The 16923-nt window shown below is 50.0% G+C and overlaps 1 protein-coding gene and 1 long non-coding RNA gene across 8 annotated transcripts in view; one reads left to right on the top strand and one right to left on the bottom strand.

Moving 5' to 3' along the window:
- LOC105808653 overlaps positions 1–3717 on the top strand; it is a 21714-nt gene extending 17997 nt beyond the window's left edge. Inside the window, exon 3 of the long non-coding RNA XR_001137393.1 lies at positions 3691–3717. This is a non-coding gene — a long non-coding RNA (uncharacterized LOC105808653). The remainder of the gene's footprint in view (positions 1–3690) is intronic.
- The window catches only part of AZIN2 (antizyme inhibitor 2), a 32718-nt gene extending 16320 nt beyond the window's left edge, over positions 1–16398 (bottom strand). Inside the window, exons 1-9 of one of the 7 annotated variants that reach the window (XM_012642223.1) lie at positions 16213–16398; positions 15999–16116; positions 15154–15326; positions 13414–13587; positions 6906–7078; positions 5883–6017; positions 4913–5078; positions 3146–3308; positions 1788–1900 (exon numbers count right to left, since the gene is read on the bottom strand). In XM_012642223.1, the coding sequence (XP_012497677.1) occupies positions 1788–1900; positions 3146–3308; positions 4913–5078; positions 5883–6017; positions 6906–7078; positions 13414–13587; positions 15154–15258 (1029 nt within the window). In that variant the 5' untranslated portion in view covers positions 15259–15326; positions 15999–16116; positions 16213–16398. Of the gene's footprint in view, positions 1–1787; positions 1963–3141; positions 3309–4912; positions 5079–5882; positions 6054–6905; positions 7079–13413; positions 13588–15153; positions 15327–15998 lie in introns of those variants that run through there. The other 6 variants (XM_012642224.1, XM_012642226.1, XM_012642228.1 and 3 more) reach the window with 6 other exon arrangements.
- Between the last annotated feature and the right edge of the window lie 525 nt (positions 16399–16923).

Here is a 16923-nt window from a genome sequence, read left to right as displayed (position 1 = left end):
ATACACACACACACGTTTCTCTCCACCAGTACTGTATCTCCAAAGCACAGGTAATTCTTACTCACCTACTATCCTCTGCAGGCCTCGGCATGGTGCTTCCTATATTGTGGGTGCTCAAATATTTGTTGAATTAAAAAAAATACAAACAAGAAGGGGCCAAGTGTGGCACAATGATAAGAAGTATATCTTGAGCCAAGGATTACATTTAGTACAATTTGTGATACCTGAGGTCTAAAAACAAAGTCCCTGGGAGGGAAGAGCAGGGATGCAAAGCTAACATAACCACTTGTGAGGGGGACCTTCCTTGGGATAGAAGGTGCAGATACCCCCAGCCATGCCACACACTCCCAGCACAACTGGAACTAACTTATTATGTACGTTGTCATCTACGCAATGTCTGTCTCCACCACCAGACTGTGGGCCCCACCCTGGACCCACTTATGTGGCCAGACTCAGAAAGTGATTGACAGCCTAAAGGAAGAAACCACGGCATCATCCAAAGGAGGAACAGCACAGACCACAGAGAGAGTCCGTAACATGCTGGTGCCCAAGTCAGGAATGCCAACTCGAGATAAGTCAAAGTAGAGATCCTGGGGGTGGAGGGGGTATGGTAGTGGGCTGGGCCCATAGTCCTGCTCTTCTGAGGAGCCACAAGGGAATGGAGAGTGGACGAGACCTGGCATGCAACGGGAAGAGGAGGAGGAACTGGGAAGCAGCTGCTGCCTGCTCTGTAACCTGGGCTTGGCTGGCACAGGCCAGCCTGGTCCCTTCTCCGTGTAGTAGGATGTGGGCTACCACAAGAATGCAGGCAATGCTGTGTGTCAGAGTAGAAAACTCTGAACTCTTCAGCACATGAGGGAAGTTTACTCAGCCCAGTGGATGTAACCATACTTCACTGTGGAATGAGGCCTTCACGCAGGTCCACCGCGCCTGGGCACCTGGGGCGGGGAGGGTTCCCTCTGCCTGCAGTGGGGTAGGCGGCAGGGAGAGCCACAAAGAGGAGGTGACTTTCCAGACCCATCTGATCCGCTCTTGGACGCTGGGTGGTATGGGGAGGCAGGGAAAACATACTGAGCACTCACAAGGGTCTAGGTGCTGGCCAGCCACTTTCCGGAAAGTTTCCTTCCAGGAAGAGCCACACAAACGAAGGTCTAGAGATGGGAAAATATAATGGTGTGTCTCGTTTTCTTTCTCCTCTTAAAGATGCCCTTTAACACCGCTGGAGGCCCTAGGCCAGGCTCCACCACCTAAGAGGAATGTTTTGTCCATTCCTACTCCCCTGTTAATGTCGAAAACCCATTACACATGAACTGTTTATTTTTACTTCTAGGAATTTACCCCAGACAGTAATCAGAGATGTATGTCAACATATATTCACAGTGCTCAAAAACAGGAAACCAAATGGCCAACCGCTAGAGTTAGATTGGTTAAAATACTATGTAGTCATCAAAAAGCATGTTTTCAAAAAAAAAAAGCATCTTTTCAAAAATTAGTTCATAGCACGGAAATAGCTACCCCCCCCATATAAATGAAAAAAGCAGGTTATAAAAGAATATGTTTCCAACTTTATGAAAAAAAGAATAATACATTTTTAAAAGAATGAAAATAAATATAATGTTCACAGAGTCTATCTCTGTGTGGTGGGATTATGGGAGGTAACCTTCTTCATCCTTGTCTATTTTCTACAATGAATGTGTTTTGCTGTTTAAAAATTTAATAAAAACACAACAAATGTTATTGAAAAAAACATACACAATCGAAAACAGGCCCACATGGGGTAGGCTCACCTTCTGCAGGATGGGGGTAGGGCAGATGTTGTCAAACAGGACTGAGTTGAAGATCCCATACACGCCCTCATCAAGGTGGTACACGATGGTCTTGGGGGCGGAACCGTTTTCCTCTGCAGGGAGGGGAGGGGTCAGGGCAGCACAAGCAGCAGTGTGAGGGGGTGATAGTGGGGAGCTGGCGTGACGGTAGGCTCAGCAAGGATGACAGGTCTATGAAGCAATAGGGCTGCCCCTTCCTCAGCCGTGGAATGGGCCCTGCAACAGGAGCCACCAATAGCCATTCTCCTGGTGATATGGTTCACTGCTGTGTTGGGAACACTCCCCCTTGCCACTGAGCAACCATGCACAGAACACATTCCCCTGCCTGCATCTGAGCCCCTAGATGTCCCAGCAAAGGCAGAAGAGCAGCCCACCCAAACTTGAGACCCCAAGAGGTTAAGCCACTCGCTCAGAGGCACACGATAGGGCAGTGGAGGAGCGGGAATGAGAAGTTGGGTCTCCTGGTTGGACTAGATGGGACAACCCCCAGGTCTATAGAGGAAGCCAGAAGAATGCCATCTCCTACACACGGACGCACGCACGCACGCACACAGGACATTCTTCCTGGAGCCCGCCACCCCTCCACATGAATTCTCTCTGAAGAGGGGCACACAGTCCTGAGGCCCTCCTGTCTGAGGGTCCCAGGGCAGAAAGCAAAGCCCCAAGATCAAAATCCCTCACCCCTCTTATTCACAGGGACGCTGGGAAGACTGATCTATCTGGAAGGGCACGGGAGAGCTTTGATGTTAGCAATGTGGGCCCAGGAGCTCTGAACCAAGTCAGCCCGACATGAACTTGAGTCCCAGCACTGCCCCTTGTCAGCTGCGTGACCCTGGGCTAGTGACTCAACCTCTCCCTGCCTGTGTTCTGTCATCTATAGAGTAGACTTAAACAACCATTAGTTGTCATTAATTATTTTCATTACATTATGAGAAGCAGTAAGGTGAGTAAGAGCCTGTATTTTGGAGACAGACATGGGGTCAAATGCAGGCTTTACCTCTTACTAGCTATTAGGCAATTCACTTGTATTCTCTTTGGCTTTCAGTTTCTTCATCCGTAAAATGGGATCAATAAAGTATCTATTCTCCCTAAGGTTGTTTTGATCTCAATCATCACAAAATATGAACACACCTAGGAAAGGAGATTCTAAATAAGTGTCTTGGGGTGAGGGGATTTGATTGTAAGTTTCCCTAAAGCAAAGACCCATTCTCCAGATTCCCTCACCCCCTGCCACTGAGTCTAAAACCAGACGCTGCTTGGCCAGCAAATGTCCCCAGCTTCAGGGGAGAATGGGGCTCTGCTGCCCATCTGGCACCTACCCTCCCTGCCGGGCTGGTCCAGAAGAACCTCCTTCTTGGCTACGATGCCGACTGCCACAGTGAAGGCCGAGGTCACGTAGTAGCGACCCAGCTCAGCAAGGATGTCCACGCCACAGCCCTCTGGGAAGTACAGGTCCAAGGCTGAGTTGATCACAGAAGCAATCTGGTGGGAGTGGAGTGGGGGACGGTCATGTGTTTGAAATGTGGGGGTTATGCTAAAGACTCGCTACAGCTCCAAATCTATCTTGAAAGCTTCTTTGATTTCAGGAAGAAGGACTTGGCAGCTGCTAAGGCCACAGCTGGTAACTGCAAACCACTGACCAAGAAGGTAGGAGGGAGGCAGAGCTGGGTCGAGACCCTCATGCTTCTGTACGTTGCTCCCACAATGGGAAGAGACACACTTCATCTCACACTTGGTACTCAGATTGCAGAAGCCCTGATGTGGATCTTTCTTTCATAGATAGCCAATTTGTTAAATACAACTGACCCTTGAACAACACAAGCTTGAACTGTGTGGGTCCACTTATACACAGATTTTCTTCCAGTTCTGCCAAGCCTGAGACAGCAAGATCAACCCCTCCTCCTGCTCCTCCTCCTCCGCCTACTCAGCGTTAAGACGATGAGGATGAAGACCTTCATGATGATCCACTTCCACTAAATGAACTGTAAATATATTTTCCTTATGATTTTCCTAATATTAATATTTTCTTTTCTCTAGTTTACTTTATTGTGAGAATACAGTATATAATACAAATAACATCAAAATATGTGTTAACCAACTGTTTATGTTGTCAGTACGCTTCCAGTCAACACTGGGCTATTCGTAGTCAAGTCTTGGGGGAGTCAAAAGTTATACACAGATTTTTGACTGTACTGGGGGTGGGTACCCCTAAGCCCCACATTGTTCAAGAGTCAATTGTAATATATTTGGTTACAGAAACTTCGGAAAATATAGAAAAGGAAAATAAGATGAAAGTGACCCCTAATTTTATCACCCAGATGAACCTAATCATTGTTAACTCTTTGGAGTAGCTCCTTTAATTATTTTTATACAAACACTATTTTTTATTATAAACACAATAAGTCTCTATGTATGTTTTTATAGCCTGTTTTAATCAATAGATTGTGAATGACCTCCCCACGTAAATAAATGTTACCATCACAAGAATGAATCATAATTTAACCAATCCTGAGTATTATGTGGACCAGGGAAGTCACTGGACTTCTGTTATGAACAAAGTGGCAACAGTTATCTTTGAGGCGAATTCTTCATGTCCATCCAAATTTCATTAGGGTCAATTCCTGGGTATGAATATTCCAGAAGGAGGTTCTTTCTAAGGGGAAGCGACCTCTAGTGGTTTGAATAGAAATTGCTGGGACACATTTTTCTTGACTTCAACTCTCAGGTGGGAAGGAGACAGAATGGGAGAGAAAGAACTGAGCTGGGAGTGGACCGAAATTCATTTTTCCTTCCCCTGCCTCCTCACCTGATTTCCTGTCTGGGAATAGACATACCCAGACCCTTAAAGGGCTTTATGACTTATGCAAATATATCCTGGTTGAGCCTCAAGTAGAGCCAGGTGTGTGGCCAGCCCTGCTGTGGACTCAGGAGGTGCTGTAACCTCTGAGCCTCGCCTGCTCAGCGTAGCGTAGCACAGGGCAAGCCCCAAGCACAGCCACACTCCCAGTGGGCTTCCTGTGAGCATCACACCCTCCACCCCCACCCCCCACAGCCACAGAGCGCCATACTCCTGGCTCCAGGCTTACCTCTTCGAATCTCACTTTGTCCCCCTCCATGCCAGGAAAGCCGCCACCAAGGTCCAGGATGTGCATCCTGTGGCCCAGCTCAGTGCCCATTTCAAACACAAGCCGGGCGTCTGCGATGGACCGAGCGTAGGCTTGAGGGTCGGGACAGCCACTGCCAATGTGAAAACTGAGAAGGGAGGAAGAGCCTTAGCTTACATGCAGGGTTCTGGGTGCCACCACCTCAGCCCCAGCCAGGAGTGACCTTGGGCAGGCACATGGGACACTGTGCCCATTTTACAGATGCAGTAACGGAGAGCCTGAAACATTAAATGGGTTTTCAAAGGCCACATGGCAAGTGAGGAGGGGACAGGAGGCTGGATCCAAGGTCTCTCGGTACTTGGTACTCCTTTCATCCCTCCACGCTGCCCCTGGAGATGAACCTTCTGGAATGAGAACCAGGGCCTGAAACTTGGCCAGACCTGGTTATGTCTCAGCAGTGCGGCCTTAGCAAAGTACTCAGCCTGCCTTGTTTTAGTTTCCCCACCTACAATGTGAGGATAAGACCCAGGCCACACTAGGCAGTGAGATAATGTACGTGAAGCACTTAGCACAGTGCCTGACACATCCTGAATACAGAAGAAATGAAGCTATATAGTAGGTCATTATTATTATTTCTTCCGTGTCCCCGTAAGAAAAGAGGCACATCAAGGATGTGGCTGCACAGCCCTTGTCCTACAGGCTGGGAAAACTCCCTCAACTCCAGAGCCCTGGGTAGAGCTTGCTGGGACAAGACCTGCTAGAGACCATGGGGGTGGGAGCCATTCTAAACCTTCTTTCCAAACAGAGGAAATTCTCAAATGGCAGAATTCCAGGCCCAAGGACAGGCCCTCGTTGGAGGCCCTGGGGAAGGTCCCATACAGAACTGATTCATTCCCAGGAAAAAGGCAGTGGGCTGGCGTGGGTGGGAATGGCAGGGGTTCCCAGTGCTCACCTCACACCCACCACCTCCGCGTGGCTCCTCTTGGCATTTTCCAGCAGGTGTCTGCAGGATTTCAGTGACGCTCCAAACTTGAGGCTCAGGCGGCTCCGGGAGTGGAAGTCATCGGTGGCAATGCACAGAACCATTCTGATGAGATACGCAGTGCAACTCTGCTGGGTAAACCTGCCTCCCCACGCCAACCAGCCCTCTCTGAATCAAGGGCTATGAACTGCATGGCTCAGAGCTGCCAACCCCGCAGGCTCCCTGACCCCCTCCTCTCCCTGCACAGCCAATCAACCTCCAAGTCCTGTCCAATCCACTGCCTAAACGTCCCTGGGCCCATCCCTGCAGCCCCTGTCCTGGTCCAGACCTCACCGACTCTCCCCTGGGCAGCTCCAATCCCTCCAAATCAGCCTCTACACCAGTCAGAGTTTTCAACTTTTCAGGTATGAGAGGAGCCATTTTTAAACAGTCTTAAGGAAGAACCCCAATATGATGATGGAAGCTGCTTTGGGTGAACCAGAGTGATCCACCACCTGGCTTCCTTTCACCCCAAGGCCCCTCCCTGAAATCTGCAGGGTGTCCATTAACTGTGTAAAAGCCAAGCCAGCCCTGACCCCTTCCAAAGTCCCTGCCCTGTGACCAGTGTCATTCACTGTCTCCTTCACTCCTTTCACATGGCATGTTCCAGCCACACCAAACTTCTGCTTGTCCCTTGAACACCCCATGCTATTAGGGTCTGCATTTGCTTATGCAGGTCACTCTTTATGCCCCACCCCCCAAATTCTATTCCTTCCTAAGGACCACTTCAAATGTGACCTCCTCCATGAAACTTTCCTGACCACTCCCTCTGGCTCTCTCAAGCCTGTGACTTTGATCTCCATAATACCATGGGCCTAGTCCAGGAGGACCTGCCCCAACCTCCTGAGACTGTGGCCAGGGCCAGGGCAGGGTCCTCTGCCCCAGTCCCACTCATCCACCCCCTCCACCCTCACCCGCCTGCCCAACCTCCCCACACGAGTGGTTCCAGCTTACTGAGCACTGGGGTGGCTCTTTACCACCTTTGCCAGCTCCATCTCGTTGTCAAAGCTCAGCAGCCGGATCCCATGCTTGGCAGCATACTTGATCTGTGCGATTTGCTTGCAGGGCTTGGTGTAGATGACTTTACTGGCAGGGACCCCAATACGCTGGACCAACTCCATCTCTGCCTGTGGGTCCCAAAGGTGGTGGTAAGGAGGTACCAGGGCCTCTGCTGGGTAAACCCTGCCTCCCTCATTCTAACACAATCAGAATATTTATTATAACGATTAAGTGTCAGAAGGAAGGGGTACATTTTCTAATTCACACGAAGGCACCCATGGACTCATGGTAGCCCTTACAACAGGCTTCTGAAACATTTTCCTTGCAGATTTAAATGTTTAAAAGAATGTTACTTGGAAAACAGTATGGAGGTTCCTCAAAAAACTAAAAATAGAACTACCATATGATCCAGCAGTCCCATACTGGGTACATATCCAAAGGAATGAAATCAGTGTGTAGAAGAGATATCTGCACTGCCATGTTCCGGGCAGCGTTATTCACAATAGCCACGATGAGTAGATAAAGAAAATGTGGTGTGTGTGCACAATGGCATATTATTCCACCTTTAAGAAAAGGAAACCCTGTCATTTGTGAAAACATGGAAGAACCTGGAGGACGTGATGTTAAGTGACATAAGCCAAGCACAGAAAGACACTTATATGTGGAATCGAAAAAAGTCAAACTGAGAGAAGCGGGGGGTAGAATGGTGGTTACCAGGGGCTGGGGGAGGGGAGAATGGGAAGATGTTGGTCAAAGGATAGGAAGTTTTAGTGAGGAGGATTAAGTTCAAGAGATCTATTGTACATCATAGTGACCACAGTTAATAACAATGTATATTGTATACCTAGAAATTGCTAAGAGAGTAGATTTTAGGTGTTCTCCCCACAAAAAAAAATGCTGTGTGAATTAATATGTATGCCGGCTTGATTTAACCATTCCAAAATGTATACATAGACATATGCCAAAACAGCATGTTGCACACTATAAATATATACAATTTTTATTTGCCAACTTAATAAATAAGTAAATAAGAATACTACTGGTATATTAGAAAGTCCACCAGACCAAGGGTCTTTTAGGCAGGGATCACCCGAGTCCAAAGGCCCACTGTGTGGTGGCCCAGTGCTGGGTGTGCTGGCTCAGCCCTGTCCCTGCAGCGCCCCATCCTGCTCACCTTAACGTGGCTCCACCTGATTGCTGCATTCATGATACAGACTAATTTTTTAATTTTTTTGTAGAGATGGGGTCTCACTATGTTGCTAAGGCTGGTCTCGAAGTCCTGACCTCAAGTGATCCTCCCACCTCAGCCTCCCACAGTGCTAGGATTACAGGCATGAGCCACCGTGCTCAGCCTGCCAACCTGATTTAGTTCACTATTTTATTTAATCCTAACAATAAGCCATTCCGATGGCTATTAGCTCTCTACTACAGAGAAGGAAACCGATGCTCAAAGAGACTACATAGCAAGTGGATGGCAGAACCAACTTTCAAACTCAAGTCTGACTTTCCACGAATAAAGGAAAAAAGTCACGAGAGAGCCAGTTTTGGAAGATGGTAGGAGACTTAAGAGCCATTTTTAGCCATCCGTCTTGCAATAAGACTCTAATTTTAATTTAGCAACTTTTCAGCATTAGGTATTTATATGCATTATTTCATATAATCCCTATAACTATGCTATGAAATATGTATTGGCCACGTTGTAGAAAGGGCAAAATTGAGTTCAGAGAGATCCACCCATCTGTGGTGACACAGCCACGCAGAGTGGGACACAGAGGTCTGGCTCCAGAGCTGGAGCTGCTGCCATCACAGCTGGCTTCCCAGAGGCAGATGAGCCACCACCCCAAATGTGAGGATGTGAAAATGTGTTTTTGCTCCCTGCCCCACCATGTGCGGTGAGAGGCAGAGGCAATGGTAGCACTTCGGGGACCTGTGATTTAGCTTTCATTATAAATATTTAAACACGTGTAGTCATTCACTGAAGGTTTATTCTATGCCAGCCACTGCATTAAATATTTTATATATATTCCCACTTAATCTTCATAACAATCTTATGAAGTAGGAAACATAAGTTCAGAGAGGCTAAGTGACTTGTCCAAAGTCACACAGCTTGTAAGTGGCACAGCTGGGATTCCATCGAGCCTGTGCACACCAGCTCTTAACCACAGTGCTCGAACGGGGAATACGACCTCAGTGCTGCACTGACAGGTATCTATTGAGCATCAATTGAGTTGCCAGGCTCTGTGAGAGGTGCTAGCTAGCGAAAACAAGTGGTGAACAAAGCAGACAGGGTCTCTGACCCCATGGAGCTTTCAGGCTGGTGGGGAAGACAGGCAGTCCCAAATGAACACTGAATAATGATGGAATTACAAATGGTCAAGAGCCGTGAAGAAAAGGTACAGGCTGCAAGAGGATGTGGGACAGGGAGACCTGGGTGTGAGGGGCGAAGGACAGCCGTTCTGAGGGTCAGAAATTTAAGCTGAGCCCCGCAGGGCCAAGAGGGAAGGAAAGAACGTAAGAATGCTCCCCGTGGAGGAAGCGGCCTGTGCAGAGGTCCTGAGGCAAGAAGGTGCTCAGCCTGACCAAGGAACAGAGAATGCTGGAGTGGCTCGAGCAGGGTAAGTGCAGTGGGGAAGACGAGGCCAGAGGGAAGTGGCAGAGCCACCCAGGAAACCAGGAAGGCTGCATATGGATTTATGTTTCGCCATGCGTGTGATGGGAAAGAGTTTGAAGGATATCAGCAAGGGAAACGATGTGGTCAGATTTACATTTTAAATACAAGGTCTAAATGCCTGTCACTCTGGCTACCCGAAGGAGGGCCCGAGGGGATTCCGGTCACTGGTTAGTGGCTGTCACAATTGTCCTGGGAGAGATGACAGAGCCAGCTCTGGAAAGGTAGGAAGATGAGTTCTGGGTGATGGGTTGCATGTGGGGATGAGGGGAGAGGATGTCTGAGGGCATCCCCACACCCAGCAGATGGAGGGAGGGGGGAGATCAGGTGTGCATTTGAACACACTGGGTTCCAAGCATCTTCTGGTATCACATCAGCTGGATATACAGGTCTGGGCTGGAGACTAAATCGTGGGAGGTGGTGGCGTACTGATGGCATTTAAAGCCATGGGAGGAGAAGAAATTCCCTAACAAGAAAGAGATTTAAAAGAGAGGGAGGCCTGAGACAGAATTCAGAGGAATGCTGCCATTTAGAGAGCAGTAGAAGACAGGACGAACCAGCTCCCGGGACCTGCAGAGGTGAGGAGGGAGAGCGTGTCCAGTAGAGGGAGAACAACAGGCAGATTATAACGCCATTCCTGTAAAAGCAAACCTTGTCTCACAGCTTGCATCGGGCTGGAAGGAGCTGCCTCAACTGTCACGAGTGCCCGATGGGGGCACAGCAGGTAGAGCAGCATTTGCTCTTATCTTATATGCTTCTGAAGTCTTTAAAGTAGGAGTATATGTTATCGTTGAGTATTTTTTAAAAGGAATATGTTGCTGTGCTGAATGTTGTGGAGAGGTCAGATGATAAGAGGTAATAAGTGTCCCCCAGACTGGGTCTAAATGCATCAACATGGACAGATCTTCAGAACCTGCTGAGTTTAAAGCTGTTGTGGAACAGTACATGCCACATAAACGGCTTTTATATTTTGCTACAAAAAAATCACCACATATTTTATATATTTTCGGTAGAACATTTATGTAGGTATTTTTAAATACTATATATCTACTAAACCCATAATAGTGATTATCTATGGAGACATAAAGCTGATGTCCTACTTTCTTTTTGGGTGAATGAGTCAACGTATTATTTGAATAATTCCACAATTTACGTTTAAAGTGCTCATTGGATTCTGAAGATCACTGGGGACCTTGGTAAGAGGAAATTCTTTGGGGGAGAGAGTGTGGAGGCCAGGACACAATGGCTTCAGGACCAGGTGCTGAGGAAAAGAAACAACGAGGACAGACACACAAGTGTAGACAACTCTGTTGAGTTTAGCCACAAAGAGGGAGAGAGGGACCGGGCTGGAAGAGGGTGTGGTGTCCAGGCGAGGCTGTTTAAGATGGGAGGATGCTGAGGGAGACAAAGAGAGGGGAAGGGAAGGGACAGAAGGGATGACACCAGGTCCTTGGGAAGGTGGCCAGGTGGCCTGTGCCCCTGGCCCTGGCGCCCGTCCAATGTGCATCTGTCGTACATCGAGCCCTAGCTCGTGCTGGGCCCTCGGTCAGTGTCCACTAAGGCACGGTGCTGTTGGACATGGCCACCCACTAGAGCTGACCAGCAGAGGGCAGCCTCCGCCTTCCGAGAAAAGCTGTAAGTGCTGGGCACCACCTCTCAGTAAGTGCACGGGAGAGTCTGCATGATCCGCCACACGGAGGGGGCTTAGGCCTCTCTGCCCTTGCAGTTAGCGGAGGGCATTCATCACCTCCAAGTCCCAGCTCAGCCGTCCCTCTGTGAGGAATGGAAACAATGGTAGCGATAGAGGCTGAGACCAGGTTGCTACTAGACTCAAGCTGCCACCTCCCAGCAAGTGACCCTGGTGCACAACCTCTGTGCTCCATTTCTTTATCTGTTAAATGTGTCCTCACCAGGCTATCGTCAGAATTCCAGTGAAAAATAATATCTCACAGGGTTTTTGTGGGAATGAAACGAGATCATGTATGGAACACGCTTGGCAAAGCACCTGGCACGACTCAGCCAATGGTAGATGTCTCCCCAGTCCCCGTCTTCAAGGTCTTCCTAAACCCTGACACCCCACAACTCTGCCCTCGGGAGGCCAGCCCCCAAGGCTAGGGGACCCAGTGCCTCCCCGCTGGGTTTCCTGAAGCAGAGGACTCTCATCAGGGGCGTTTGGTCCTATTCTTCACCCCTAGACCCAGGCCACCGAGAAGGATCGTGTTCCTTCTCACCCACATGGAGGCCTGACGCGCTGCTGCAGAAGGGAGCAGGGAGAGTCCTGGCTCTGCCCCCCACAGCCACGTGCAGGTGGACCCTCAGGTTGCTCGACCGTAAAGTAGCAATGTCTCCCCCCATGTACCTCACAGGACTTTGTGTAAGACATGCACAAAACATGGTGTGCCAAGCAAGAACCAACGCAAAGACAAGACAGAGCACCTCATCTACTATAGCACTGACATTTGGTGCCCTATGCAGGTTAATCTGCTCCTTCTGACCATCCTGCCCTGGCGCATGCCTCTCCCCAACCTGGAATGGCTCCAGCCTTGTCATGTGCCCAGGCTAGCTCTCCTCCTTTCTCCTCCAGAAGCCCTTTCTAGAACTCTCCTCACAACACCCAGCCATATTGCTGACCAGGATTCAAAAGGGGTTCCCTCGAAAACACCCATTACTAAGTATCCAGAAAATGATGGTAATGACAATATCACAAACAAATGCGGACCAGGCTTGCCCCCACCTCAGGGCCTTTGCACTTGCTGTTCCTTCTGCCTGGAATGTTCTTCCCCTGGTTATCAGCCTGACTTGATCTCTTAGCTCTTCAAGTCCATATTCAAATCTCAGGGAAGCCTTCCCTGGCCAAACTATTATAAAAGTGCGATCCTGTCTCCCAACATTCCCTACTTCCCTTTCCTGCTTTTTCTCCATGGCACTTAACACCTAAAATACTATACATTTTCATTGCTTAATTTGTTTATTTTTTTTGAAAGCAACCTCCATGAAGGAAGAGCTTTTGTTGTTTTGTTTTGTTCTCTGCTAAATCCCCACCTAGAATGGTACTTGGCCCCAGAGGAGGTGCTTAATAAATATTTGCTGAATGAATAAATGAGACAGTTTCAAAGCTCCACTCTGAAGAAACTTTATAGCTTAAAGGCTTTTACCTAATAAGAACAGAATGAAAATAGATGAGCTAAGCATTCAGCTCAAGGACAACAGAGTCTGCCTTGCCCAGTGCTGTATTGCCAGCTCCATCTAGCACAGTGACATTGTCGGAGTTCAGTGAATACTGAAGGACAGTATATAAGCAAAGTTAACCTAAAGAGAGTAGGAGGGAATTAAGATGGCAGAAATCACATTAGAAAGACAGTAGAATTGGTGGCAACAACAACAAAACTCTAAAAGGATTCGTTAGGAAAATGCACGGCCATACATTATTAAGATTACAAAAGAAATAAGAAAATAAACCCAACAATATGGAGGTGTTACTGTTTTGTTTTAGTTGTAAGAATAGCACATAGAGCTCTACACACAAAAAAATTGAAAATCACCGTTAAAGAGGTGACCCATCTACCCAGTAACACATAGGTTCCAATTTGGAACTTGAGGTCTAACAAATTCCATGCTCGTTTCTCGTTTCTCCCTCCCTCATCCCTTGAGCCCCCTCCTGAGTAGGTGACCCTCCCAGAGTGGGCCAACTACAGGTCACTCCTGTAGGACTCCCAGAGCCCACCCGTACCAGCCCTGCCATGTGTGTGTTCAGTAGGCATCGAGGGTCAGTGCACGGTAGGGGCGGGGGCTCACCTTGTTGGCACAGCTGAAGCCCAGCCCCAGCTCGGCCAGGACCTTCAGCACACCGGGACTGCTGTTGCACTTGACAGTGTAAAAGGGCCGGACTCGCGGAAGGCACTTCAGAAAGCAGAAGTGCCTCCTCACGACGGCACCCAGGTCCGCCACGAAGAAGGCAGCAACCTCGCCCTGTGTGACGAGAGGTAGATGAATGTGAGACCCCACTCGGCTCCCTTGCTGTGCATGCAGTCCCTGGTCCTTCCAAGTACCTGCCCCAGCTCAGCTGTGGTCACAAAGCTACCCCGCTGTAAAGTTGCGGGGGCTCCCCAAATCCATAGGACAGAAGGCAAACTCCTCAGCCTGGCATCCAGGGCTCTGTGACCCTGCTCCAGTCCCTCCCCTCAATGCAGCTAAGACTCCAGAGTAGGCTGAATCATTTGCCACCTCCGAGCTTTTGTTCCCACCATGCCCTCTGTGTAGAATACGTTTCCCCCGCTGTGTCTGGTAAAATACTAATCCACCTTCAAGTTTCAGCTCAAATGCCACCTTCCCTTAGGAAGCATTTTACATGTGCTTCCAAAGTATCAGAACTATATATACATCTGTCCAGTCCAGAGAAGGGCGAATTCCTTGAAGGCAGAAGCTATGGCCTACGGCCTACTGTAGGTGCTCAATGAAGCCGAGGAAATCCCGCTGCCACTGCCACCTATGCCTGTGGACAACTGGTCGTCAGATTTGCTGAAAGCTGAACAAGTATGAGGCTGTGGGTGAGAGACCATATTGCTTAAACTTTCCCTGGGACTCAGTTTCCCTTCTATACACCATTTTTTGCTGACACCCACTTGGTGCCAAACATTATGCTAATGAACAGAGATGACCAAACAGGACTCTAGTCCTGCAGGGGTTTGGGTATGGAAGAGAATGAACTCCTTAAGTAATTACGAGTCCATGCAATAAATGCTAGATGGGAGTTTCTACAAAGTACAGTGGGTGGCCCAGGAAAAAGAAAATACAAAATCTGCCTGGGGCAATCAGGAAAAGGCAACACTGATGAGAAGTAAGGCATGGCTAGAAATGAGTAAAGGGGAGAGAGGCTGAGAGAATAACATTCCAGGCAGAGGGAACAGCATAGACAAAGGCATGGGAATGGAGTGTATGGCATTGGTATCACTGGGAAATTCAAAGAGTAGTTCAGCTCTGATGGAGCATAATATATACTGTGGGAAAAGCTGGAATCGGGGCTATGGAGGCAGGGAAGTTCTGACTTCATCCTGTAGGCAACCAGGAATTGCCAAAGAATTCTGATTTTGAGCAGGACTGTGACAGAGTTGGAGGGGGTGGGATGAGACAGGGAGGAGGTCGGGGGGCTTTAGAGAGGTGAGGACTGAACCACAAAGTGAGACTCTACGTGAGCACACTGGAGGGTTATTTATGGAGGCAGAGTTCACAGAGCGTGGTGATGTCTAGATGTGGGAGGTGAGGGAGACGGGGTGGGAGGAGAGGACTCCCAGGCTTCTGGCCTGCAAGGCTGGGGAGATGATGGTGGTGCTGTTCATCAAGGCAGAGAACATAGGAGGGGCAGGTTTGGGGGCAAGGACCAGGAACTGGGGATAAAATGAACCTGTCTCTTGCAAACAGCAAGGACTGCATTCCAAATAACTGAAAGCATAAGATGAGGGCCTTCGGGGCAACTTCCAGAGGAGGCAGCTGGCCTGCACAGGGAACAAGGGACCCACCACACTCCCAGCCCCTCACCGTGGTGGCCTGTGAGGCCCCCAGAGTGAGCTCCTCCAGCAGGTCTCGGGTGTTGAAGCCCTCCTCCACCATCACAAAGTCCGATTCACTCAGGTAGCCAGCCATGCCTTGGAGGAGCTGATGGGCTGGATGGAGCCGCTGCTGCAGCCGCCGCTTAGAAAGTATGCAACACACTGCGGGGGAGATGAAGGGGACAGCTGGCAGGACAGATCTGGTGCGCCCCTCGCCTCCCCAGGCCAGGGCTCCCAGTCCAGTCCCCCAGCACAAGCCTGGGAGCTTAGGTTCACTAGGAAGGGTGGAGAAGGTCTCTAATCCTGGATTCTAAACTAGGACAAGGATGCCCAGATGTCACCGCCTCTCCGAGCCTCACTCAGTTGTCCCATCTGTAAAATGGATGGGTTGTTTTGGAGATCTTTTCCAGTCCTGAAATTCTGAGTTTTAGGAAAGAGGGAAAGAATGAGAGAGGGGGAGCAGGAAATCTGAGAAGCTTGGGTGGGTAAGTTTCCAGGGCGCCCCCAGTCCTGACCACGCCCACCTGGAGAGGTTGCCAGTGGCCACGCCAAGGGGTCTCAGCCGGAGAGCAGGAGCTAAAGTTTGCGTCTGCTCTCAGCTGCGTGACCTTGGGTACACTCCAACCCCTCTCCGAGTCTCAGTTTCCCCGTTTGTAAATGGGAGCCGGACTGATCCTGACGTGCTAGCATTCTAAGCGTGCACGGGGCTCCACACGGCGGTAGGTGGCTGCGGGCTGCCCTGAGGGGACAGATGACCGAGGTTCTTTCTGTCCAGTGACCCCTTCTGAATGCCGGGCCAATGTCCTGCACCCTCCCCGCCCCAGGTCCCCTTACCAAGCCCCGTCCTCCTTCGCGGGGGCTAGAGCCAGGCGTGCTGCTAGGGGGGGTCGCCGGTGACCTCGAAACTTGTGCAACACCCCGAGGAGGAGTGGCAGTTGCGGAGCCGAGGCCCCTGCTGAGAGGAGGCAAGAGGGGCCAGGGTACAGGTCAGCATCGGAGCCGAGGGCGACCGCTCCCCGAGGCTCCCCAAGCCACTCCCCGCACTCGCCTTAAAACGCATTTACACGGCTTCGGCCCATAGGTCTCCTAAGCGAGTGAATCAGATCCTCGGCACCTCCGCTCGCTCGCTCGCTCCCCCGGGCTCGGGCCCTGCGGCCTGCGCCCCGCCCGCCTAGCAGCCACCGACCCCACGCCCCGCCTTCTGCCCGCTGCCGGCTTATATAAGCCCCGCCCAGGCCCCGCCCCCGGCGCCCAAGGCCCGCCTCCGCTCGCTCTCCCGCTCCGTAGCCCTGACAACCGATTGCCGCCATCCCATTGGTCGATTCCGGCATAAAGCATTCAGCTCAGACGGCAGGCTCCGCAAACCTGCGCCGCAGTCCTCTCGGAGGGGCTGTCTCTGTCTGCCACAAGCTGGGAAACCGGCACCGCAGGGCTGCCACCTCGAATACCGAGAGTCCCCGCGGGTGAGACCCTTGGATCCTGCATCTTAGGTCTTAGAGAACGGGCATTTGCTCTGGGACGCCTTTTCTGTCACTGCCTCAACTTGGCGGTGCCTCTCCTCTCCTCTGCCTGGTTAACTGCTCCCTAATTCCTCGAATCCCAGGTCAAATGTCATCTCCTCGTATTACGTTTGTAATACGATCCTTTGTATTTAATTGTCTCTTCCAGGCATCTTCTCTGATTCCTTCAACTCAAAAGGTAGCTAAAATGTCTTCAGCCTTTTTTCAACTTTTCCAGCTCAGGCGATCCTTCCCTTCAT

The sequence above is a fragment of the Propithecus coquereli genome, unplaced genomic scaffold, assembly GCF_000956105.1.
Source record: "Propithecus coquereli isolate 6110/MARCELLA unplaced genomic scaffold, Pcoq_1.0 Scaffold178, whole genome shotgun sequence".
NCBI classification, from domain to species: Eukaryota; Metazoa; Chordata; class Mammalia; order Primates; family Indriidae; genus Propithecus; species Propithecus coquereli.
This window is presented reverse-complemented; position numbering and strand designations above follow the sequence as displayed.